The 26,144-nt window shown below is 44.9% G+C and overlaps 1 protein-coding gene across 1 annotated transcript; it reads left to right on the top strand.

Moving 5' to 3' along the window:
• Nucleotides 1-2,294: 2,294 nt before the first annotated feature.
• LOC122493689 (zinc finger protein OZF-like) lies at nucleotides 2,295-11,081 on the top strand. Its single transcript, XM_043598204.1, has 3 exons — nucleotides 2,295-3,132; nucleotides 7,253-7,379; nucleotides 8,675-11,081. The coding sequence occupies exons 1-3, from the start codon at nucleotides 3,100-3,102 to the stop codon at nucleotides 10,156-10,158; spliced, it is 1,644 nt and encodes a 547-aa protein (XP_043454139.1). The 5' UTR covers nucleotides 2,295-3,099; the 3' UTR covers nucleotides 10,159-11,081.
• The last annotated feature ends 15,063 nt before the right edge of the window (nucleotides 11,082-26,144 follow it).

Below are 26,144 nucleotides of genomic sequence, written 5' to 3'. Positions count from 1 at the left end.
TCCTCTCTGGCTTGCTGTGCATCTGGGAGACGAACCCTCCTGTGGTTCAGCTATACCCTCTTACGGACAGGAGGCAGCCAGCATGATGTGGCCCTTGCTTCTGCCTTCTGGATTCTGAGGAGGGCACCAAGACTCCACAGCACCCCAACCACAGGGATCTGGAACCTAAGTCTGTGTCAGTGTCACCAGCCTCCTGGCCTTAATGCCCGGGACCAGTTCTCAGTACAGGGGACTCCTGAGAGTGGCCGGGTGGACAAGGGACTACCCTAGAAGTCTCTACAGTTTTCTGTGGGCTTGGAGGAAGGGCACTGGGGGCACATAGGAGAGATCTGTAGGCTGGGCCAGCCAGTCAGCCATGGAGCAGGAGGACAATGAAGTGCACAGCAATCTTTAAAAAGAATCAGGTTTACAGGGCACCTGGGTGGCTCAGGTGGTTAAGCGTCTGACTTCAGCTTAGGGCATGACCTCACAGTTTGTGAGTTTGAGCCCCGAGTCGTGCTCTGTGCTGACAGCTGAGAGCCTGGGGCCTGCTTCGGGTTCTGTGTCTCCCTCTCTCTCTGCCCCTCACCCACTCTGTTTGTGTGTGTATGTGTGTGTGTCAAAAATAAAGAAACATTGGGGCGCCTGGGTGGCGCAGTCGGTTAAGCGTCCGACTTCAGCCAGGTCACGATCTCGCGGTCCGTGAGTTCGAGCCCCGCGTCGGGCTCTGGGCTGATGGCTCAGAGCCTGGAGCCTGTTTCTGATTCTGTGTCTCCCTCTCTCTCTGCCCCTCCCCCGTTCATGCTCTGTCTCTCTCTGTCACCAAAAAAATAAATAAACGTTGAAAAAAAAAATTTTTTTTTAAAAAAAATAAAGAAACATTAAAAAAATAATCAGGCTTAGGTCTAGTAAATGTGGAAATAAGAAGCAGTGGGTGTCAAATGAGGAAGTGGCTTTAGGTTGTCTAAGATATTTAGTTAAGTGAGAAAAGCATAGTGCAAATGTGTATACAAAATATGTTTTTAGGGGGGTGTAGCTCAGGGGTAGAGCATTTGACTGTAAAATATATTTTTAGTTTTACCACAACACCTTTTATAGAAACCACTTGGAATCCACGGATGCCAACAGAATGACACACATATGAGCAGACACAATTCTAAAAGGATAACACTATACAGTAAGCCTCAGCTTCTCTGTTCATTTTTACAATTCTGTCTACTCTGTCTACATTGTTTCTTTCCTGCACTGATAATGTACAATGTTTTCAAGAATGAAGAAAGAGTTCATTTTGGAGAACCATCAGAGTGACCATTCTGGTTATGTTTTCAACCTAATTATTCCTGTTCTCAGACACAGATACTGAATCTTCCCTAAGGTCTTGGGGCGCCTGAGTGGCTCAGTCGGGTAAGCATCTGACTCTTGATTTTGGCTCAGGTCATGATCCCACAGTCGTGAGATGGATCTCCACATTGGGCTCCACACTGGGCATGGAGCCCGCTTGGAATTCTCGTGAGCGTGCACTCTCTCTCTCTCTCTCCTCTGCCCCACTCACGCACATGCTCTCTCTCTCTAATTAAAAAAAAAAAATCTTCTCTGAGGGCTTAACTTTTTCCCCATCCACTGATGTTTCACCAGAGTTCTGTCTGCCACCACCCCTAATTACTACATAGTCATTGGTTAAAAACTTTTTGTAATTTGCATTTTGCAGCTATGATTCTGAGATAATACCAAGTCCCCATACAGAACAATCTCTGCAAGAGAAATGATAATCACTTCCCAACAACGAGGTGAAATCATGGTTTTAAGTACCCAGGTACCTCATGGTGGAGAACAGCCTTTGCCTACATGCTCCATCTTTGAGCACTGCAGCCACTATCCCCTCCCAAAATAACATTTATTACATTGTCCTCTTTTGAAGATGTTAGATTCCTAAAAGGAACTTGGTTTATGCCAGGATATGAAGATATTAAATGGATAAAAGTATTGTTCAATGAATTGGACACAAAAAAATTAGTGATCAGACTAGAGAGGTGTTTTCTGTGGATGCATTAAAAACAAAAAACCAAACCAAAACAAAACAAAACAAAAAACTCTTATTTTAGGGCGCCTGGGTGGCTGATTCTGTTGAGCAACAGTCTCTTGATTTTGGCTCAGGTCATGACCTCATGGTTGTTCAGTGGATCCTGTGTGGGACTCCCTGCTGAGTGTGGAGCCTGCTTAAGGTTCTCTCTCTCCCTCTGCACCTCCCCTGCTCACTCCTGCTCAAGCTCGCTCGCTCGCTCTCTCTCTCTCAAAACAAAAAAAAAAATCTCTTACTTCACAGTGGCCTCACATCCATCCTGTGTCTTCTCTGTCATGGCCCTATATGGAATATTTTTACCTTGTCCATGACCAAACATACAGATTGACAAAACTGTCTGTAATGGTTCCGGGTGTAAGTATTTGACTTGTAGGATGATAAGGTTTACTAGGTTCTGCTTCCAGCGACGTATTTTGTATCTAACTGACTCTAGGGAATATTATGTGCATTTGGATCTGTAGCCTTTGGGAACATATGAAATACTGTTTTTAGTTTTGGGACCATACTGAGCATCAGGGAATCTGAAATAACGTCTCCAAACACTTGGGTGATCAGTTGCAGACGTCACTCTCCAGAAATCTGGGTATGGACCCTTTAAGAAGCAGCGGAGCCCCTCTGGCCTGGGACGTAAAGCTCCGATTTCCTGAGCCTTCGACGGGGAGCGGCCTTTCCTCTGGGAGGTCCACAGGAGTGTTTTAATCCTGGCGCTGGGTGCCTGTGAACTACATTACCCAGAAGAGCGCACGTCGATGGACGGCATCTCTGACCAATGAAGACAGAAAAGAGAGTCGTTTCTGGGTGTGCGCCTAACGTCGGGGCGGGACTTCCGGTTTCATCCCCCTGGCGGTATTTTTGCCTCTTTTCATTAGTCTTCACCCACTAATGTTCGGGACCGAGGCGACTAGCTGACAAAGCCCAAGGAGAAGCGGTGTCCCCGCCTCGCAGACGGCTCCACGAGTCGGCGACGCCGTCCGGGCTGCCCCGTTCCGGGGTCGGGACAAGGACCGCGGGCCCGGGTGTCCGTTCTCCCAGGGGGTCCGATGGCGGCGGCCGCGCGCAGGGACCCGACTGAGGTAAACGCGCGGCCCCAAGGGCCCTCCCCGCCCTCCCCCACCCAGACCCTCGAGTCCCGAGCGCGGGGCGTCTGCTCGCGTCCCTGCGGCCCAGGTCCCGGTGTCCAGGCCGGGGAGGGGCTCGCGGGTGGGGACCCCGTATCTGAGCGCCGGCATGACGGGGTGCGGGAGCGGGCTGCAGAGGAGGGGTCGGATGGTGCAGGGCTGCAGGGGGGAGGGTCTCAAGGGGGTGGAATCGGGGGTGTGGCGTCCGCCTTCTGCTCTCTGGGAACAGAGGGTGTGCGGCGGGGTCACGGGGGTACTGGCGGTCTGGAGGGTTGCCCTAGACGCCAAGGAGAGTTCTGGCCAAAGGAGGGACACAATCTCCCTTTGGGATTTAAACGTTTCCCAAAGGCGGTTCAAAGGAAGAGCGGGCCGGACGGGAGTGATGAGGACATCGAGGCATCGGGAGGTTGGATCTTAGTTCAGGTGACACGGCTGGCAAGAGGGGACACAGCATTGAGGCACCGACGTTGGACAGCCAGCATGAAGTCAGTCGACTCCAGGGCCAGGGTGTACGGGAAGTGTGAGCCCGTCGAACCCAGCCGTGGAGTCTATTTTTCTGTATTTCTATTTCCTCTATTTCCAGCCTCTCTGCACAGTTTCCCGTTGGGCAGAAGCGCTGTGGACCTTACGCAGGTCATTGGGGGGTATTTCAGCCCTTCGCTGGCCCTGACCCCCCACCTCCATATTCTCTGGATGTGGTGTCCTGGGGCTCTCAAGTGTCATTCCCCCAGGCTTGGGTCTAGGGGCCCTGGGGAAACCCCCAGCAGAGGATCCTAAGTCCTTGTCGGCCTTTATGTAGAAGCGTTTCCATCTGTGGCAACTGACCTAAACAGGTGTGGAGAGTTCTGCCAGGAACCGGGTCTAAGATATGCAGGCGCTTAGGGGTCTAACCGGCTGAGGGTGTTCAGAAAACCACAGCTGTCCTTCTATGTGGGAACAAGAGCAGGGGGACAGGAGTCACGGCTGGAACAACGGAGAAGTTGGGTGTATATTCTGGAGGTGATGAGGAGGTGTGAATCAGAGGCAGAAAGCGATCTTTTTTTTAAAAAAATTTTTTTTTCAACGTTTATTTATTTTTGGGACAGAGAGAGACAGAGCATGAACGGGGGAGGGACAGAGAGAGAGGGAGACACAGAATCGGAAGCAGGCCCCAGGCTCTGAGCCATCAGCCCAGAGCCCGACGCGGGGCTCGAACTCACAGACCGTGAGATCGTGACCTGAACTGAAGTCGGACGCTTAACCGACTGTGCCACCCAGGCGCCCCGAAAGCGATCTTAATAAGGCCTTCCCAGACTCCATCTGGCTGCAGAGTGGAGAGCGGACTGTGGGACCGAAGGAGCAGGAGGGAAGATGGGGCTGCAGGATATGCCAATGTCCAGGTGAAGGTTAACGGACCAGGGTTGTGGCTTGGGAAAAGTGGTTGGACTCTGGATGCATGTTTGAAAAGGGGCAACTGAATTCTCTAATGAGGGAGAAGGAGTGAAATACAGGACTCGGGGATGACCCCAGTGTTTTAGGCCTTAGCAGCTGTAGGAGTGGAAGGTCCATGGTCTAAGATGAAGAATGCAGCAGAAGTAATATTCGCTGCGGGGAGGGGAGTATCAGGAAGTATTTGATTTAGGTATGTTGAGAGTCTGGGGTGTTTCAGAGCCCACCGAATGGATGCGTGATGTGGGCAGATGTGCGCATAGGTCTAAAAATCAGGGGAAGGGTTCAGGATGGAGGCATCCAAAATGAGGTGGGTACAGGTGTGTGAGCCATGGTCACGTTTAAGTGATCTTCGGTCGACCTGGGTGGGTCAGTCGGTTGAGCGTCCAACTCTTGATTTCAGCTCAGGTCATGGTCTCAGGGTCGTGGGATCGAGCCCCCTGTTGGGCTCTGTGCTGGGTGTGGAGCCTGCTTAGGGTTCTCTTTCTCTCTCTCTGTCCCTGCCCCCCTCGTGCACATGCACGCATATGCCCCCCCCCCCCTCAAAAAATAAGAAATAAAAGGACGGGTAATCTTCAGGTTATGACTGTAAAGCTGCTAGGGGACCAGGTAGAGGAGGGTGGGGGCCATGGGTGAGTCTCTTGCTTGGGTACCTGGGCGATAGGTTAAGGCTTCACAAACACAAATGAGGCAGGTAAGTGGTCCTGAGAGCAGTACATGTCGGGGACAGGATAGTCTGGCAGGTGGCTAAGGCTTCCAAGGCAATGGTGGACATGAGGTGGATGCAGAGACAAGGGATAGATAAGCGAGGCAAGATGTCACGCAGACTAGAGCAGGTGTTCATTCACCACTCTGTGCACTCACCAGGATTTTGTGAGGACTTTGTTGGGGCCTGGGGTGCTTCATTCAGCCCGGAGGATAAAGTCAAGGGCAAATGTGGTCATTTGTGAGAATCAGTAAGGTGGGCCACTGATGGAGCTGGGCTTTGGATGAGGGTTAGGTGGACCAGGAAGGTTGTGGTTGCTTTGGGGACAGGAAGTGCAGCACCTAGTGGAATAGGGCTGCGGGTATCTGAGATCCCCAAGTCTGAGGCCAGGAACAGACCCAAGCAGTGAAGCCGTCACAGGAGGATTAGGGCCTGTGACTTTGTGCGAGTCCTGGGAAGTCAATAGCAATAGTATTCAGTCCTGTTTGAATTTGCAGAGCATCCCGTGGATGCTGTCGTCGGTTGTGGTGCAAGGCCTGAATCTAGGATCCAATACTGTGTGCTGCACCCATGTCCGGGAACCATGGGGGCCTCAGACGGCCAGCGTGCTGCTTCCCCTCCCCACTCTGCTCCTACAAGTAAGATCTCCCAACCAAAGAGCGTTTTTATCCAGGGATCAGGAGCAGTTCCTGTGTAGCCCTCTAGTTGGTTTCAGTTCCCTACCTGCCCGTGGAGTCACTCAAATCAGTCAGTGACCTCTTCCCACAGGAAACAGGGCACCTCTTTCTACTGCTGTAACAAAGCTTGGATCTCACAACCACTGGCTGTTGGCTCTTTCCCAGAGTGCAGCCCCTGTGTGGCCCTGTGTCGGGTTGTTGCATCCACACGACTCCTGAAACAGAATGCTACGGGCACCAGTGACAGTCACAACAAAGTTTATTACAATGAGAGGCAAGGCCGACCGATCGGGACCAACACTCTTGATAAGAGTGCGGCCCGAACAGCCGGGGTACAGAGTTTTTATAACCGATCACATCGTTTTATCATCACCTGGGAACAGAACAAAGAAACAGTTTCCAGATGAGTTAGAAACAGTTGCCTAATGAGGTGTTTACTTTAGACTTTCTGCCTCTAAGTTGCAACCAGTGGATCTCCTTGACCCTGCCTCTGACGCTCTTTTCTTTGAACTTTTGTTTCCTTAATTGGTGAAGCCTAATTTACAAGAGTATGAGGTGTAGTTTACCAGAGCAAAGCAAGGCTGTTATCTCTTAACCTTCAGTGTCAACACAAAGCTGTTATTTTTCAAGCTAAGCATTAGCCCTACACTACAATTTAACCGTTACAGCATGTGGCGTCCCCCTCTCCCAGACTGTGACTGTATATGGTTAGAAAACTGTAGATGTCATCTGTCCGGTGGTAGGCGCCCTGTGTTTGCCATCCCCATAACCCTAGCACCACAACCCCACTCTCACCAGTGGGGTGAGGAAGAGGTGGTGGAGATACCGTAATACACAGTAGTGAGGCCAAAGAGATGCCTAAGGTGTGTGGGGCAGCAAGCTGGTGGTGGCTGTGTCTGGGAATGTGAGGGATGTGCAGCCTCGAGAGTGATGTGTACTTGCGGAGTGTGTATGCCTGGTGCCCCAGGGCCCTGGTATTGAGAATTACATGATTTGTCCGTATCAGGGGACTGCTTAGCAGAAATGAGTGAATGCTTCTGTGCCAGACCCTTGTTTGCTACTTTTTTATCCTCATCTGCTCATCGCTGGTGCCTGTAATCACTGGGCCTGTGAGGAGACAGTGGCACCAGCGGTGCTGGGGCCTGGCTTCTCTTCTGTGTTGGATGCTCGGGAGGAAGATGGGTGAGGGGTAGATGTGTAGGGGATGGATTGCCATCTTTGGGGGAGAGGCTGTTCATGGTTTCATCTGTCTCCATCTTGCCAGGGCACTGTGACCTTTGAGGATGTGGCCGTGTACTTCTCCAGGGAGGAATGGGGTCTCCTTGAGGAGGCTCAGAGACGCCTGTACCAGGATGTGATGCTGGAGAACTTGGCACTTGTAACCTCCCTGGGTAAGGTCTGCACACCCACCTCTGCCCTGAGCTAGCCTCTCCCTTTCCCTTTTTCCCCCAAGGGCAGGTCTGCCCTCCCATCAGGACCATGACCGCTGCTTCCTTCCCCACTTTCTTGAGTAGGCAGTGTGGTTGGCTGGGCTGAGGTATGTGCACTGCCTACTCCTTGAGCAGCCCCAACACCTGCTACTGCTAAGCCTCTCAGGGAAAGAACCAGGGTCAGGAGTCTTCCAGTCACTTTGCTTGCCCTCTCCCTGCCAGGTGACTCTTCTAGTTACAAAGCACCTGAGAATCCCAGGTTCTGCTTTTTTCTTCTGGCTAACATTTCCTCATTCCTGCTTGGGCCAGAGGTTGCCATCACTGACCTCATCACTGTTACATAGAGCACGGTCTGTTCTTGCAGGACCCTCCTTGGAGGTTCTCTTTATGATACTTAACTTTTCTTTCCCTTGTGCTGCTGTGCACTGAGCTGTGCTTGGTCAGTGCTGGCTGCTCACCTCCTGTCTTCCCCTCAGTGCTTGCATCATCCAGGTGCCACATAGTTGCCCATCTTAGGGGCGGGGGAGGGGCGGGAGAGCCTGTTGTGGTTCACAGAAGAGATATGAACCCAACTAAATCAGGATGGGCTCAGAGGGAGCCTGGCTGTGGACAGTGACACACCTGGGAAAGGACAGGACCCCAGGGCTGTGTACATGTCATACCAGAAACTTATTCTGTGGGACTGGTCTTTCATTGGTAATGACAGTGGCACCCACACTTCATATGTGCCTTTCCTTCCCCATTCTTCACACTGAGGTGACTGGTCAACTGCTACTCAGCACTATACTCTTGCTTCCCACCCTGGGCTCATCTGTACCTCTCTGGACTCCTCATCTTGACCGGTTTTGTCACTGCTCTATTTGGGGTGCTCTCCATATCGGTTCCTGTGTACCGTGTCCTGAGGTACACATAGATTCTTCAACAGCCCTTGCATACCAGCTTCTCTTTCACTGTTGAATTTTCCTGGGCCTGAACACACCCTTTTGCCCAGCAGACTAGGTCCTGTTGAAAGTTATTTGTAGACCTTGCCTGTCCTCAGTGTTGTTTATTTCACCTCATGAGGCCCCCCCCACCCCCATTTTGTGATCATTAGTGGCCTGGTACTGCTCAGCGGCCTCATCCTCAGCCTGAACTTGAACCTCTTGTCCTGTAAGCAATCTCATGGGCTCGTGTCTGGGTTTGTTAGACACACACATGTGTGGGGCTGCCCACCCACAAAAGTCACTGTGCACTTCACCAGCATTTCCTGCTTTCAGGTTGTCAGCATGGAGCAGAGAATGAGGAGGCACCTTCTGAGCAGAGCGTTTCTGTAGAAGGAGTGTCACATGTCAGGACTCCCAAGGCAGGTCTTTCTCCCCAGAAGGCCAGCCCCTGTGAGGTGTGTGCTCCAGTCTTGAAAGACAGTTTCCAGTTGGCTGAGCACCAGGAACCCCAGTTCGATGAGAAAGTGTACACTGGTGGGACACAGGGGAAGAGAGTCTATTTCAGCGGAAACCTTCAGCAGCAGCAGAAGGAGCACACTGGAGATCAGCCCGTCAGAAGCAGCGCGAGTGGAGCTTCGGTGGCAAAGAGCTGCAGACAGCATGTGTCAGGGAAGCCCTTCATCTGTGGGGAGACTGAGAGGGACTTCCTGGTCAGCTCGGGATTCCTCCAGCAACAGGCCACACACACTGGGGAGAAGTCAAACAATGGGACTGAGTGTGGGGCAGCCTTCCACAAGGGAAAAACTCAGCACCACTGGGGAGACTGCACAGAAGCTCTCAGCAGCCAACACACATTTGTTCATCACCAGAGAGTCCTCCCCGGGGAAAGATGTTACATGTGCAGTGAGTGTGGGAAATCTTTTAGCCATAACTCTAGCCTCATTAAACACCAGAGAGTTCACACCGGAGAAAGGCCTTATGCGTGTGGGGAATGTGGGAAATCCTTTAGCCAAAGCTCCAACCTCTTTCAACATCGGAGAGTTCACACTGGAGAAAGGCCCTATGAGTGCAGTGAATGTGGGAAATCTTTTAGCCAAAGTTACAGCCTGAATAACCATCGGAAAGTTCATACCGGAGAAAGGCCTTTTGAGTGTGGAGAATGTGGCAAATCATTTAGTCAAAGATCCAACCTCATTCAGCATCGGAGAATTCACACTGGAGAAAAGCCTTATGAGTGCAGTGAATGTGGGAAGTCCTTTAATCAAAGCTCTGCACTCCTGCAACACCATACTGTTCACACTGGAGAAAGACCCTATGAGTGCAGCGAATGTGGGAAATCCTTTACCTACAGTTCCAGTCTCTTAAAACACCAGAAAGTCCACACTGGATCAAAGCCTTATGAGTGTAGTGAATGTAGGAAATCTTTTAGCCAAAATTGCAGCCTTGTTCTACATCTGAGAGTTCACACTGGAGAAAGGCCTTATGAGTGCAGCAAATGTGGGAAATCTTTTAGCCAAAGCTCTGCGCTCCTTAAACACCAGAGAGTTCACACTGGAGAAAGGCCATATGAGTGCCGTGAATGTGGGAAGTCCTTTAGGCGAAGCTCCAACTTCAGTGACCATCGAAGGGTTCACACTGGAGAAAGGCCATATAAGTGCAACCAGTGTGAGAAATCCTTTAGTAAAAGCTCTGGCCTCACTCGACACCAGAGAGTTCATACTGGATTGGGCCTTATGAGTGTCTTGAATGAGAAAGCCATTAGCCAAAGGCCTTACCTCATTGATTACCACAAAGTGCACATGGCAAAAACAACTTAGTTGTGTAGCAAATGTGTTTCCTTGTTCAGTGTAACAGCACTCGAGGCGATCTCTTTTGAGGGTGCCATCTGCCTGTTGAGCCTCATGCATCCAGACATCAGAATAAATGGCAGGTATGTGGGAGCTGCATTGCATGTTTCAGCGTAGGCCCGTGTCAGGTTTCTATTACTGTTGATTATGTAGCAGCAGCCATTCACCTCTGCCACATGGCAGGTGCCACACGTGTATCATTTCTCCATCTTGACATATTCAGAGAAGTAAACCTTTCTGTTTTCCCATTTGTGGTAAATATGTGAGAAGCCAAAGTACTCATTCCTTTCTGTCTGATGACCCAGTTGTGGTCCAGAGGACTCCATCTGACTTTCCAAGTCACCTTTTTAGGGATGTTGTTGGTCTGGGGACTCTTGTGGAATTTTTAGCCTCCAAGTCACCAACCCAGGAACAGCCTGCCTCCATCATTCTGGTTTGTGCTATAACAAAGGCCTTATCGTTTGAGTCGCCTTTATGTTGAGGGTTAGACTCACTCTTATGGGGTGGTTTCAGAACAGTGGAATGTTTGTGCACTTCAGGGGGATGGGATGATGGTAGTCCTCTGTCTAGTTTGGTCCTTGTTTGCATTGCTGCCCAAGGGCTGTAGGGAAATTATGTCAGGTTTTGTGGCTGAATTGTAGCCTAGATACAGGACATTTTGTGGTGTTGGAGCTCACCCTGAAGAGGGGGCAGTGGTGACAACCTCTGGTACTTCTTGGAACCACATAAAATTGTTCTCTGCTTTGCAGGGGATACTGTATCGTGCTCAGCACTGGTGCAGGAATTCTGTACCCAGGTCCTGCAAACGATGTACCCTGATGTCCAGAATTCTGTGTGGTAGTGTCACTGGCTGAAAGACTATGAGGAAATTATCATTGTATACAAACAGTGGGTAAATAGAAGAGTGCAAGAAACTGCAACATCTGGTTGGAATGAGCCTCTTTTAAAAGGGCACCTGCCATTGTTCCAGGGGCGCCTGGGTGGCTCAGTCAGTTAAGCGTCTGACTCTTGATTTCGGCTCAGGTCATGATTTCATGGTTCATGAGATTGAGCCCCGTGTCAGGCTGTGTGCTGACAGCAGGGAGCCTGCTTGGGATTCTCTCTCTCTCTCTTTCTCTCAAAAACAAAAACAAAAAGATGAAAAAATAAAAGGGTACCTGCCATCATTCCAGTTGGTAAGGCTGTGAAGGATGAACAGGAACAGAAATTCTCAGATCCTCCCCGGGTAGGAGCACCTGGGTGGCTCAGTCAGTTAAGCGTCCAACTCTTGGTTTCCACTTAGGTCATGATCTCGTGGTTCGTGGGTTCAAGCTCCGCACTGGGCTCTGTGTTGCTGGTGCAGAGCCTGTTTGAGATTCTCTCTCCTCTCTCTCTCTCTGCCCTTCTGTGCTCTCTCAAAATAGATAAACTTAAAAAAAAAAAGAAAAAGAAAAAAAATTCTCAGATCCCCCTGAACTATGAGTCTTGTGTAGCTGAGGGCCTTGTCAGAAAATAATCTAATGGTTTTACAGATTCCTGTAGTTTGTCTGCATTGTTCACCTTAAGGCCATTGCTGCACAGGAGGGAAAACAAGAATAGAAAGAAGGAAGATCTCAGTCCAGCATTGTGGGCTTTGGTACCCAGCCTGCATTCCCGATCACTCAGGTGGAAATGGCTTTCATTGCTCACTTATATATGTTGCCACTGAGGCAAGGTGCTGATCCCAAGGCATTACAAGGGATATGATGGGGTCAATATAGGTTGGCCAAATTTTATTTTTGGAAAACAGATAGAAATTTTTTTATTATACTGTTAATGCCTTTTAGGTATGGTTAATAAACAATTGTCCATATTTAAAGTGTACCATTTGGTAAGTTTTGATATTCATATAAACCCATGAAACCATCATCACAATCATAACATTGTACATATGCATCACCCCATATTCATTCATGTCCTTTAATTATCTCTCTCTCTCCTCCAGGCAAACATTGGTTTTTACTTTCTTTTACAATAGATTCATTTGTATTTTCTGTATTTTATGTGATTGAGAATAAAATGTTTAAATTTTTTCCTCTGGGTGTCCTCATTTGGTATATTTATTTTGAGATTTGTCAGTGGGTCTGTGTAATTAGTTTTTTCTTTTAAGGGTCAAGAAATGTAATGTTCAGTGGACAAACCACTATTTCTTTATTCATTCATCTGTTTTAGATATTTGAGTTGTTTCCAGTTTTTGGCTTTATCGGTTGTTATAGGCATTTGTTTGATTCTTACAGTTATGATTCTTTATACAGTATGTTTCATTTCTCTTGTGATAATACCTCAGAATGCAATGTGTGAGTTACAGGGCTGTGGTTTTGGGGCTGTTAAATGTGGTCATTCTCAGGAGAACTCCTAAGTGTTAGCTCCCGATGAAAAGATGTGTTAGTTATGGGCTGAATTGTATGCTCCGAAGTTCATGTTGAAATCCTAACTTCCAGTACCTCAGAATGTCGTTGTATTTGGAAATAGGTCTTTTAAAAAAAGGTAAAATAAAGGCAATACGTGGACACTAATTCAGTTTGATGGTGTCATTAAGACTGGTGTAATTAGTACACAGGGGGAATACCATGTGAAGACACGGAGAAAATGCCACCTCTAAGCTAAGGAGAGAGGTCTCAGGAGACATCAATGCTGCTGACACCTTGATCTCAGATATCTAGCCTCCAGATTTGTGAAAAAATACATTTCTATTGTTTAAGCCACTCAGTCTGAAGTAATGTGTTATGGAGGCTTTAGAAAAGTCTTATGGGGTCCAACAGCATCTCAGAAGGAAAGGGTCTGCAGGTCTGTGCCCTGAGGACAGAGGGAGGAGGTGGATTAGGATCCTTAGAGTAGTTGGAACCAGAGGGAGGGGTGTGCTTGGGTTGGAACTAGGCCAGGAAGCAAGGAGGGTGCCGGGGGCCAGACTTCCTGAGGCGCTGTGGCATGGGCTGCGAATTCCTCCATCCCCACCTTTCACTGGAGGTCATAAAGAGAAACTTTCTGTCCAGCCTCCCCCTAGGTTCAGTTTCCAGCCAGGTAAAATGGGGACAGTGAGCAGACCTGCCTCAGGGGCTATTTGAGGATGTAGAGAACTCATGGCTTAGGGAAGGGGCTCAGATGGAGAATCTGTTAGAGTGATGACTCCTAAGGGGTGGGGAGCAGAGGCAACAGTGCCTTTGGAGAGAGGGGCAGCAGACCACTGCGGGAGAAAGTTGGGCAATTTATAAGTGAGGGGCGTTGCAGGGGCTGAGGTTGAGGTGAAGGAGTAGGTGAGGTTCCCACCTGGCTCTCCTTGAAGCTCTGATCCCTACTAGATGGTCCTAAGCCACTGGGGACAAATAGGGACATGCAAACATCACCGTGGGGTCCTAGATAAGTGGTAGCCACACCTGAAGGGCCCTTTGAACACCTTCAAGTGGATTTTAGTCAGCTTCTGCCCTCTGTGGGACTTGAATATGTTTTAGTTATTCTGTCTATTTGCAGGGTGGGTTAAAGCATTTCTTTGCTGAAAAGCTGATAGATTTTTTTTAATTTTTTTCCCAATGTTTATTTATTTTTGGGACAGAGAGAGACAGAGCATGAACGGGGGAGGGGCAGAGAGAGAGGGAGACACAGAATCGGAAACAGGCTCCAGGCTCTGAGCCATCAGCCCAGAGCCCGACGCGGGGCTCGAACCCACGGACCGTGAGATCGTGACCTGGCTGAAGTCGGACGCTTAACCGACTGAGCCACCCAGGCGCCCCAAAAGCTGATAGATTTTGTTTCCAACCCTGGGTTATCCCAATGTTTACATCTGCATCAGATGATCATATCACACACTTTACAGGAACCATTATACAAGAACTCTGTAAGGCATCAAGCCTGACTCAGAAACAACAGTCTTTATCACTCACAATCTGGAAAAGTTAAAGGACCACTAGCATTGTTAACGTCAGCAAAACTTTCAGAACCTTTGAGCTCCCTTGCCAAAGGTATTCCCTGTAGCCCTTATGGCCATGTAGTCCGCTCACTTATCTCCCTATGAATTACTAACTAGAAGACCCATATGTCTAGGGATTTCACTTCCATCACTGGTTGCTGCTCTGCTATTTGCAGACACGGCAAAATATTATCAGGGACTCAGGTACTATATCCAGTCTTATCACCAACTCATTAAGGCCACCATCTGAAGATATGTTTTAAACAGCTTTTTCATGATCTTCAACTAATAGATTCCATCTATTGGAATAGACCTCAGAGTAACAGTTCTTGAATCTCATTGGAAGGAACCTATCAGGTGCTGTTAGCAACAAATACAGCAATTAGGGGTGATTGGATGGCTCAGTCCATTAAGCATCTGACTCTTGGTTTCAGTTCAGGTCATGATCTTACAGTTTGTGGGTTCAAGCCCTGGGTCAGGCTCCATGCTGACAGCATAGTGCCTGCTTGGGATTCTCTCTCCCTCTCTTTCTGCCCTTCCCATACACACACACATGCACGTTCTCTTTCTCTCTCAAATAAATAAACTTAAAAAAAAAAAAAATAGAGCAGTGAAACTCCAGGGAGTCACTCTGGTTTAAGTTTCACAACTAAAGAAGAAATCCAGAATTCCAAACAATTGGAAGGCTACTACAATCTGCGACCTCAAACAGGATTTTAAGCTGATCTTCAGAAGCAGACAGGTGACCCAAGACATTCAGAACAAACAAATGACATCTTCCACTCAAGACCTCAGAGCAAGATATCTGCCAAATTCCTGTTTTGTTTTTTTAATCTGCTTGCCTTTAATTGTTCCACTTCTCATTTTCTACAGACCCTTGTTGTCATCACCATTAATGGCCCTTTTACTCATTTCTTCCTTCCTATTATAAGCGTTAGGCCAGAACATACTCATTCTAACACCGATAATAGATTATCCCTAAAAGTAGCTACTGTCCTCAGTTTTACTGCCGGATTTGGCATTCATCACCATCCCACCATGATAAAACCTCTGGGCCATGCTGAAGTCTTGCCTTTTTAGACTGTAAGGCTTTACAACTCCTCTGCCTGCCTTTGAGAATATGCCAAAATGTGAGTGATGGTGTCTGACAACCTTCTTGCAGCAAGATCTGAATAGATGACCTTTGAGTATTCTCATTTGGCTGGTCTTCATCTATTTCCACAGCTCTTAGGATGTCTTCTTTAAACTGCTGTGTTTTAAATTGATTTGAAATAATTTTGTGTGATTTTACAAGGATTTATTAGTTCTAGTGTTAAGTTTACTTGTTGCATTTCATTTCCCATCTTAGGTTATTGACATTACAGCAATTGACGGATTTGCCTAAGAAGATACCCATATCTAAACATCTCTCAGGGAAGCAAGTTCCAGTCTAAATCACTTTAGAGCCTCTCCATATCAAGTATAGAAAGAGGGTCATTGGTAAATCAGAACCGTACTTTCTTTTTGTCCTGCAAATAAACAGTATTGCAGGGTCCCCTTAAGAACTCTGGCATTGGGTAATTTATGATAAGCTTAAAACTTCCTCACTGGTGAATCCTCCTTAACCCTGTCCCTCTTTGCCCTATTTTTAGCCCTTCTTTCCTTTCTTTTCCTTCCCTCCACAGTATTCTGAGTTGGCTGAAATGCCTTTGTATCCCTGGAGTTTGTAACTTCCTTGTAGAGGAGAGACGTTTCTGGAAAATGGGCATTCGACCTGGTTGTGTTGAAATCTGTGGCATTGGCAAAGACTTCCCAAATCCCAGATGGAAAAAGAAAAGTTTCTAAGTCCTTTATTCTTCTCCTGTGTAAACATTCTCCAGGAATCAGACTATCATTTGATTGAGCCAAGAGATGCAAAAACTGTTTGGAAAGAGTCCAGTAGACCTGAGTTAAAAATACTTCAAGATTAATGAAATGTTATTGTTTAAAAAACAAAAGATGGGCGCCTGGGTGGCGCAGTTGGTTAAGCGTCCGACTTCAGCTCAGGTCACGATCTCATGGTCCGTGAGTTCGAGCCCCGCGTCGGGCTCTGGGCTGATGGCTCAGAGCCTGGAGCCCGTTTCCGATTCTGTGTCTCCCTCTCTCTCTGCCCCTCCCCTGTTCATGCTCTGTCTCTCTCTGTCCCAAAAATAAATAAACGTTGAAAAAAAATTAAAAAAATAAATAAAAATAAAAAACAAAAGAACTGAAAATGTTTTGAAACCTTTATAAAGGATACTTGATAATGTAAGAGAAAATTATTGTGCAAGTGTAGCATAAAGGAAAGATAAATATTAATCTTCTAATGTTTTGAAAATGGTTGGCTCTTTATATTACTAAACATAACCATGCTCAAAGCAGTTTTTTAAAAAAAATTGCTAAATTGTGATTTTGAATAATGACCTTGACCCCTAGGTTACCAAATAAGAAACAGGAGATCCTCAGAGCCTTTGTATAATATCAAGTGATTTTATACATTGGTTAATGTATGTAGATGTTTACAAATTATATATTTTTAAAAGTTCAGGGGCGCCTGGGTGGCTCAGTCGGTTAAGCGACCAACTTCGGCTCAGGTCATGATCTCACGGTTCCTAAGTTCGAGCCCTGCGTCGGGCTCTGTGCTGACAGCTCAGAGCCTGGAGTCTGCTTTCGATTCTGGGTCTCCCCCTCTCTCTGCACCTCCCCTGCTCGTGCTCTCTCTCTGTCTCTCAAAAAATAAATAAATGTTAAAAAACTTTTTTTAAAGTTCATATATCCATATCAGTTTGACTTTTTGAATCAATTAAACTGATTTAAAATTTTTATTTTTAGAAAAGGAACTACATGGGGCGCCTAGATGGCTCAGTCGGTTAAGCATCCGACTTTGGCTTGGGTCATGATCTCACGGTTCATGAATTCAAGCCCCACATTGGGCTCTGTGCTGACTGACAATGGAGGTTGCTTGGGATTCTCTCTCTCATTCTCTCTGCTTCTCCCCCATGTTCTCTCTCTTTAAAAATAAATAAATAAACTTAAAAAAAAAAAAAAAAGAAAAGGAACTACATCTTTTCACTGATTTTTACCAGGTAAAAAGTGTCACTGTATTGCAATCTATAATAAGATAAAGTTTAATTCCTAATGATTTCAAATATATAAATTACATCCACTGGGTTTAGGAGTCAATAAGTTATCATTTTCACAAAGTATTCTATCCTTCCAGTTCAGTGTCTGCAGATGAAGTATACTTCATTCTGTTCAGGCTTTTCTGTTTCCTGAATGGAAAACATGGAAAACATTTCCTCACATGGATTCCCAGGACCATTCCTGGTCAGACACTCCTGGAATACTCTTCCCAACACTCTACACTTAGTAAATCACTGCATAATAATCATTCCAGTCATAAAAATATATCCTCAAGGAATGTTTCCTTGAGCCCTCAGACTAAGTCAAGTACAGTGGTTGTACTTTATCATATTCACCTAGTTGACCTTCCAGCATTCATAGTAATTTAAATTTTGTATTGATGTATGCATATAGACTGTGTACTAGCTAAACTATCTTTTTTGTTTGTTTTATTTTTTAATTTACATCCAAATTAGTTAGCATATAGTGGTATAATGATTTCAGGAGTACATTCCAGTGATTCATCCCCTATGTATAATACTCAGTGCTCATCCCAACAAGTGTCCTCCCTAAGGCCCTTACCCATTTAGCCAATCCCCCACTGAAAACCCCTCCAGCAACCCTCACTTTGTTCTCTGTATTTAAGAGTCTCTTATGTTTTGTCCCCCTCCCTGTTTTTATATTATTTTTGCTTCACTTCCCTTATGTTCATCTGTTTTGTATCTTAAATTCCTCATATGAATGAAGTCATATGACATTGTCTTTCTCTGACTAATTTCGTTAGCATAATACCCTCTAGTTCCATCCATGTAGTTGCAAATGGCAAGCTTTCATCCTTTCGATTGCCAAGTAATACTCCATTGTATATATATACACCACATCTTCTTTATCCATTCATCCATTGATGGACATTTGGGCTCTTTCCATACTTTGGCTATTGTTGATAGTTCTGCTATAAACCATGGGGTGTATGTGCCCCTTCGAAACAGCACACCTGTATCCTGTGGATAAATGCCTAGTACGGCAATTGCTGGGTCGTAGGGTAGTTCTATTTTTAGTTTTTTGAGGAACCTCCATACTGTTTTCCAGAGTGGCTGCACCCGTTTGCATTCCCACCAGCAGTGCAAAAGAGATCCTCTCTCTCTGCATCCTCACCAACATCTGTTGTTGCCTGAGTTGTTAATGTTAGCCATTCTGACAGGTGTGAGGTGATATCTCACTGTGGTTTTGATTTGTATTTCTCTGATGATGAGTAATGTTGAGCATTTTTTCATGTGTCGGTTGGCCATATGGATGTCTTCTTTGGAGAAGTGTCTATTCATGTCTTTAGCCCATTTCATCACTGGATTACTTGGTTTTTGGGTGTTGAGTTTGATAAATTCTTTATAGATTTTGGATACTAACCCTTTATCTGATACACCGTTTGTAAATATCTTCTCCCATTCTATTGGTTGCCTTTTAGTTTTGCTGATTATTTCCTTAACTGTGCAGAAGCTTTTTGTCTTGATGAGGTCCCAATAGTTAATTTTTGCTTTTGTTTCCCTTGTCTCAGGAAATGTGTTGAGTAAGAAGTTGCTGCAGCCAAGGTCATTGAGGTTGTTGCCTGTTTTCTCCTCTAGGATTTTGATGGCTTCCTGTCTTCCATTTAGGTCTTTCATCCATTTTGAGTTTATTTTTGTGTATGGTGTAAGAAAGTGGTCCAGGTTCATTCTTCTGCATGTCGCTGTCCAGTTTTCCCAGCACCACTTGCTGAAGGGACTGTCTTTATTCCACTGGATATTCTTTCCTGTTTTGTCAAAGATGAGTTGGCCATATGTCTGTGGGTCCATTTCTGGGTTCTCTATTCTGTTCCACTGATCTGAGTGTCTGTTCTTGTGCCAGTACCATACTGTCTTGATGATTACAGCTTTGTAGTATAGCTTGAAGTCCAGGACTGTGATGCCTCCTGCTTTGGTTTTCTTTTTCAAGATTGCTTTGGCTATTTGGGGTCATTTCTGGTTCTATACAAATTTTCAGATTATTTGTTCTAGCTCTGTAAAGAATGCTGGTGTTATTTTGATAGGGAGTGCATTGAATATGTAGATTGCTTTGGTTAGTATCGACATTTTAACAATATTTGTTCTTCGTATCTATGAGGATGGGATACTTTTCCATTTTTTTGTGTCTTCTTCAATTTCTTTCATAAGTTTCTGTAGTTTTCAGTATATAGATTTTTCACCTCTTTGGTTAGGTTCACTCCTAGGTATTTTGTGGTTTTTGGTGCAATTGTAAATGTGATCAATTCCTTGATTTCTTTTTCTGTTGCTTCATTACTGGTGTATAGGAATGCAACTGATTTCTGTGCATTGACTGGATATCCTGTGACTTTGCTGAGTTCATGGATCAGTTTTAGGAGTTGTTTGGGATGAATGTTTTGGGTTTTCCATATAAAGTATCATGTTGTCTGCAAAGAGTCAAAGTTTGCCTTTCAACTTGACAATTTGGATGCCTTTTACTCCCTTGTGTTCTCTGATTGCTGAGGCTAGGACTTCCAATACTATGTTAAACAACAGTGGTGAGAGTGGACATCCCTGTCGTCTTCCTGAACTAGGAGGAAAGCTCTCAGTTTTTCCCCCTTGAGGATGATATGAGCGGTGGGTCTTTCATATATGGCTTTTATCATCTTGAGCTACGATCCTTCTATGCCTACTTTCTTGAGGGTTTTTAATAAAAAACGATGCTGTATTTTGTGAAATGATTTCTCTCATCTATTGAGGGGATCTTGTGATTCTTTTCCTTTCTTTTATTGATGTGATGTATCACATTGATTATTTTATGGATATTGAACCAACCCTGCATCCTGGGTATAAATCCCACTTGGTCATGGTGAATAATTCTTTTAATGTATTGTTGGATTCTGTTGGCTAGTATCTTGTTGAGGATTTTTACATCCATGTTCATCAGGGAAATTGGTCTGTAGTTCTCTTTTTCAGTGGGGTCTTTGTCTAGTTTTGGAATCAAGTTTAGGCTGGCGTCATCGAATGAGTTTGGAAGTTTTCCTTCCATTTCTATTTTTTGGAACAGCTTCAAAACATAGGTGTTAAATCTTCTTTAAATATCTGGTAGAATTCCCCCAGAAGGCCATCCAACCCTGGATTCTTGTTTTTTGGGAGATTTTTTCATTACTAATTTGATTTCTTTACTGGTTATGGGTCTGTTCAAACTTTCTATGTCTTATTGTTTCAGTTCTGGTAGTTTATATATTTCTAGGAATTTGTCCATTTTTCCAGATTGCCCAATTTATTGGCATGTAATTGCTCATAATATTCTCTTATTATTGTTTGTATTTCTGCAGTGTTGGTTGTGATCTCTCCACTTTCATTCTTGATTTTATTTATTTGGGTCCTTTCCCTCTTTTTGATCAAACTGGCTAGGGGGGTTATCAATTTTGTTAATTCTTTCAAAGAACCAGCTCCTGGTTTCATTGATATGTCATACTGTTCTTGTTTTTGTTTGTTTGTTTGTTTGCTTGCTTGCTTATTTTCGATCACATTGATTTCTGCTCTAATCTTTATTATTTCCTGTCTTCTGCTGGTTTGGGTTTTATTTGCTGTGTTTTTTTTCCAGTTCTTTAAGATGTAAGGTTGGGTTGTGTATCTGAGATCTTTTTTCTTTGTTTAGGAAGGCCTGGATTGCTATATACTTCCGTCTTATGACTGCCTTTGCTGTGTCCCAGAGGTTTGGGGCTGTGGTGTTATCATTTTCATTAGCTTCCATGGACTTTTTAATTTCCTCTTTAACTCTTGGTTAGCCCATTCATTTTCTAATAGGATGTTCTTTAGTCTCCAAGTATTTGTTATCTTTGCAAAGTTTTTCTTCTGGTTAATTCTGAGTTTCATAGCATTGTGGTCTGAAAACGTGCACGGTATGATCTCATTCTTTTTGTACTTGTTGAGGACCACTCACTCAATTTGTGTCCCACTATGTGATCCGTTCTGGAGAATGTTCCATATGCACTGGAGAAGAATGTGTATTCTGCTGCTTTAGGGTGAAATGTTCTGAATGTATCTATTAAGTCCATCCGGTTCAGTGTGTCATTCAAGGCCGTTGTTTCCTTGTCGATTTTCTGTTTAGATGATCTGTCTATTGCTGTAAGTGGGGTGTTGAAGTCCCCCACTATCATGATATTATTGTCAATGAGTTTCTGTATGTTTGTGACTAATTGATTTATATATTTGGGTGTTTACACGTTTGGAGCATAAATGTTTACAGTTGTTAGATCTTTTTGGTGGATAGACCCCTTAAGTGTGATATAATGCCATTCTTCATCTCTTGTTAAAGTCTATATTTTAACATCTAGATTGTCTGATATGTCTACTCCAGCTTTCTTTGATGACTATTAGCATGATAGATGGTCCTCCATCCCCTTACTTTTAATCTGAAGGTGTCTTTAGGTCTAAAATAGGTCTCTTGTAAACAGCATATAGCTGGGTCTTGTTTTCTTGTCCATTCTGTTATGCTGTGCCTTTTTATTAGAGTGTTTAGTCCATTAACACATATAGTGAGTACTGAAAGATAAGAATTTATTGCCATTATGATCCTTGTAGAGTTGGAGTTTCTGGTGGTGTTTTCTGGTCCTTTCTAGTCTTCGTTGCTTTTGGTCTTTTAATTTTTTTTCTTTTCTCCCCTCTGAGAGTTCCCCTTAACATTTCTTGCAGGGCTGGTTTAGTGGTCATGAACTCCTTTAGTTTTTGTTTGGGAAAATTTTAATCTCTCCTATTTTGAATAACAGCCTTACTGGATAAAGAATTCTTGACTGCATATTTTTCCAATTCAACACCTTTAATATATCCTGCCACTCCCTTTCTGGCCTGCCGAGTGTCTGTGGGTATGTCTGCTCTGAACCTGATCTGTCTTCCCTTGTAGTTTAAGGACTTTTTTTTCCCTTGCTGCTTTCATGATTCTTTCCTTGCCTGAGTATTTTGTGAATTTGACTATGATATGCCTTGTTGGTGGTTGGGTTTTGTTGAATCTAATGGGAGTTGTCTGTGCTTCCTGGATTTTGATGTCTGTGTCTTTCCCCAGGCTAGGAAAGTTTTCTGCTATGATTTGCTCACATAAACCTTCTACCCCTTTTTCTCTCTTTTCATCTTCTGGGACCCCTATGATTTGGATGTTATTCCTTTTTTAATGAGTCACCGAGTTCTCCAATTCTTATATTTGCTCTTTTGCCTCTTTTTTCTGCTTCATTATTCTCCATAATTTTGTCCTCTATGTCACTGATTGACTGCCCTGCTTCATCGATCAAGCCGCCATGCCATTATAGTATTTTTAATTTTATCCTGAGTAGATTTTACTTCTCATATATCCACAGAGAGGGATTCTATGCTTTTTTTCAACCCCAGCTAGTATTCTTATTATCATGATTCTAAATTCTGGTTCAGACACCTTGCATGTATCTGTTTTGATTAAGTCCCTGGCTGTGATTTCTTCCTGTTGTTTCTTTCGGGGTGAATTCCATCATTTCATCATTTTGAAGGAAGATAAAGAATTTTTAAAAAATGAAAGTTAAAAACAAAACACACAAAAAATCAAATAAAGGATACTAGCTCCCAGGTGTGTTTTGGTCTGGTTGTTGAAGGAAGCTTGATAGAGTAGAGAAAAAAGGGAAAGAAAAGAAAAGGGGGGAAAAGAGGAAAAAAAGGAAAAGGTTTGAAAATTTTTAAAAATGAATACAATAAAAACAATAAAATGTAATTATGAAACTAAAATAGAATTTAAAACATTTACAAAAAAGTTTAAAAATATAAAGTAGGAAAAATTATGTCTTTTTAAAATAAAAACAAACGATGAAAATAAAATTTTTCTCTTCATGTATTCAAGAATAAGAAAAGGAAAAGAAAAAAATTGAATAGATGGACCAGTGAACAGACTGAAATACCATTGAAATTACATCGATTTCTCCTAGAAGTCAAACTGTGAAGCACTTTATAGTCCCTAAACTAAGCAGGTGGAGAGACTCGTGTTCTTGAAGAGCTCGGTTGGCCCAATTGGGTGGGGCTGAGTGTAACAGCTTCATTCTCCCCACTAGATGGCGCTGCTTAGCTGATTTTTGTGGCGGACGTAGGCGTGTGCGTGCGCGCACCCCCGCGCATGCCCGGGAGGGGCGAAAATGGCGTCACCCAGATTTCCAGTCTCTAGTATCAGAAGTCTGTGCTTTTGCCTCCTGGCAATTAAGTACTCCTTTGTTTCCTGCATCCGTCCGCTGCCCGCTTTTACGTTGTCCGTGACCAAGCCATCAGGCTGCCAGGCGGTACTTCCCTCCTGAGTTTTATCTCAGATGCAGCTTTTTCCCGACCCCTCACTTCTGAGGGACTGTGGCTTTGACCCGCTCAAACCTTCTGGGGGAGCGTCTCACCGAGCAGTGGCCAGTGCCGGCCACACCCAAGAACATTCGTGGGACTGTGCCACTGCCAATGCCCAGAGACTGTGGCCTGGTGCCAGGCCGCCCCAGAAAAAGTTCCCGTGCCTGTGCAGCAGCAACGTTTCAGGGACTATGGGAACTTACAACACACACCTGGCACCGGGCTTCATTCACCCTTAACGGCCTTGTTGCAGCACCAGCAAATGTGGCTGTTCTCCCGGGTCTGCAGGCACCTTTGCCTGTGGGGAGTGCTTCCAGCAGGGGAAACGTCTCTCAAGTGGCCTGAGGACCCTCCCTGGATCTCATTCTGCTCCTGGGGATTCACCCTTCCCACCAGAACACCGCCAGGTAACGAGCTGATGAGTTTCACTCTGCGCTCCCCTGTTTATAGCATCTTAATGGAATTTAAGCCCTCTCCTTTCTCCTTTTTTGCTTCAGTCCCTTGCAGTCCCTTTCTCCTTTCTCTCTCTTTTTTTTTTTTCAGTCCACTCTTTCTCTTTCCGTCCACCTGCTTTTTATGGGGGGGAGTGCTTTTCCTGTACTCCCTCCCTGTCTCTCCTCTCTCCACAAAAATAGCTCCCTACCCTCTGCGGCTTCTCCCCCAGTTCACCTCTCCACACCACGTACCTGCTGAATTCAAGTTGTGCAAGTTGTGTTAATCCTCACATCAGTTTTGTAGGTGTGCAAGATGGTTTGGTGTGGATCTAGTTGCATTTCAGGGAGGAGAGATGCAAAAACAAGTTCCACACTGCTCCGCCATCTTGGCCCACTCGTGTTGCACTTTCATACTTGGTTAAGATTTAAACTATCATTTTATTTTTTTATTTTATTTTATTTTTTTATATATATATATTTTTTTTCTGAAATTTATTGACAAATTGGTTTCCATACAACACCCAGTGCTCATCCCAAAAGGTGCCCTCCTCAATACCCATCACCCACCCTCTCTTCCCTCCCACCCCCCATCAACCCTCAGTTTGTTCTCAGTTTTTAACAGTCTCTTATGCTTTGGCTCTCTCCCATTCTAACCTCTTTTTTTTTTTTTTTTCCTTCCCCTCCCCCATGGGTTCCTGTTAAGTTTCTCAGGATCCACATAAGAGTGAAACCATATGGTATCTGTCTTTCTCTGTATGGCTTATTTCACTTAGCATCACACTCTCCAGTTCCATCCACGTTGCTACAAAAGGCCATATTTCATTTTTTCTCATTGCCATGTAATATTCCATTGTGTATATAAACCACAATTTCTTTATCCATTCATCAGTTGATGGACATTTAGGCTCTTTCCATAATTTGGCTATTGTTGAGAGTGCTGCTATGAACATTGGGGTACAAGTGGCCCTATGCATCAGTGCCCCTGTATCCCTTGGATAAATTCCTAGCAGTGCTATTGCTGGGTCATAGGGTAGGTCTATTTTTAATTTTCTGAGGAACCTCCACACTGCTTTCCAGAGCGGCTGCACCAATTTGCATTCCCACCAACAGTGCAAGAGGGTTCCCGTTTCTCCACATCCTCTCCAGCATCTATAGTCTCCTGATTTGTTCATTTTGGCCACTCTGACTGGCGTGAGGTGATACCTGAGTGTGGTTTTGATTTGTATTTCCCTGATAAGGAGCGACGCTGAACATCTTTTCATGTGCCTGTTGGCCATCCGGATGTCTTCTTTAGAGAAGTGTCTATTCATGTTTTCTGCCCATTTCTTCACTGGGTTATTTGTTTTTCGGGTGTGGAGTTTGGTGAGCTCTTTATAGATTTTGGATACTAGCCCTTTGTCCGATATGTCATTTGCGAATATCTTTTCCCATTCCGTTGGTTGCCTTTTAGTTTTGTTGGTTGTTTCCTTTGCTGTGCAGAAGCTTTTTATCTTCATAAGGTCCCAGTAATTCACTTTTGCTTTTAATTCCCTTGCCTTTGGGGATGTGTCGAGTAAGAGATTGCTACGGCTGAGGTCAGAGAGGTCTTTTCCTGCTTTCTCCTCTAAGGTTTTGATGGTTTCCTGTCTCACATTTAGGTCCTTTATCCATTTTGAGTTTATTTTTGTGAATGGTGTGAGAAAGTGGTCTAGTTTCAACCTTCTGCATGTTGCTGTCCAGTTCTCCCAGCACCATTTGTTAAAGAGGCTGTCTTTTTTCCATTGGATGTTCTTTCCTGCTTTGTCAAAGATGAGTTGGCCATACGTTTGTGGGTCTAGTTCTGGGGTTTCTATTCTATTCCATTGGTCTATGTGTCTGTTTTGGTGCCAATACCATGCTGTCTTGATGATGACAGCTTTGTAGTAGAGGCTAAAGTCTGGGATTGTGATTCCTCCTGCTTTGGTCTTCTTCTTCAAAATTCCTTTGGCTATTCGGGGCCTTTTGTGGTTCCATATGAATTTTAGGATTGCTTGTTCTAGTTTCGAGAAGAATGCTGGTGCAATTTTGATTGGGATTGCATTGAATGTGTAGATAGCTTTGGGTAGTATTGACATTTTGACAATATTTATTTTTCCAATCCATGAGCAGGGAATGTCT

This window comes from Prionailurus bengalensis, chromosome E2 (assembly GCF_016509475.1).
Source record: "Prionailurus bengalensis isolate Pbe53 chromosome E2, Fcat_Pben_1.1_paternal_pri, whole genome shotgun sequence".
NCBI classification, from domain to species: domain Eukaryota; kingdom Metazoa; phylum Chordata; class Mammalia; order Carnivora; family Felidae; genus Prionailurus; species Prionailurus bengalensis.
The sequence above is the reverse complement of the archived record's forward strand: the minus strand, read 5'-3'. Positions and strand labels throughout refer to the sequence as shown.

What these genes read in the sequence shown, in the direction of transcription:
- LOC122493689 (XM_043598204.1), top strand. Translation starts at nt 3,100, where the DNA reads ATGGCGGCGGCCGCGCGCAGGGACCCGACTGAG. An exon ending in CGCGCAGGGACCCGACTGAG is followed by an intron (nt 3,133 to 7,252) that starts GTAAACGCGCGG and finishes CCATCTTGCCAG; the next exon opens with GGCACTGTGACCTTTGAGGA. An exon ending in GGCACTTGTAACCTCCCTGG is followed by an intron (nt 7,380 to 8,674) that starts GTAAGGTCTGCA and finishes TCCTGCTTTCAG; the next exon opens with GTTGTCAGCATGGAGCAGAG.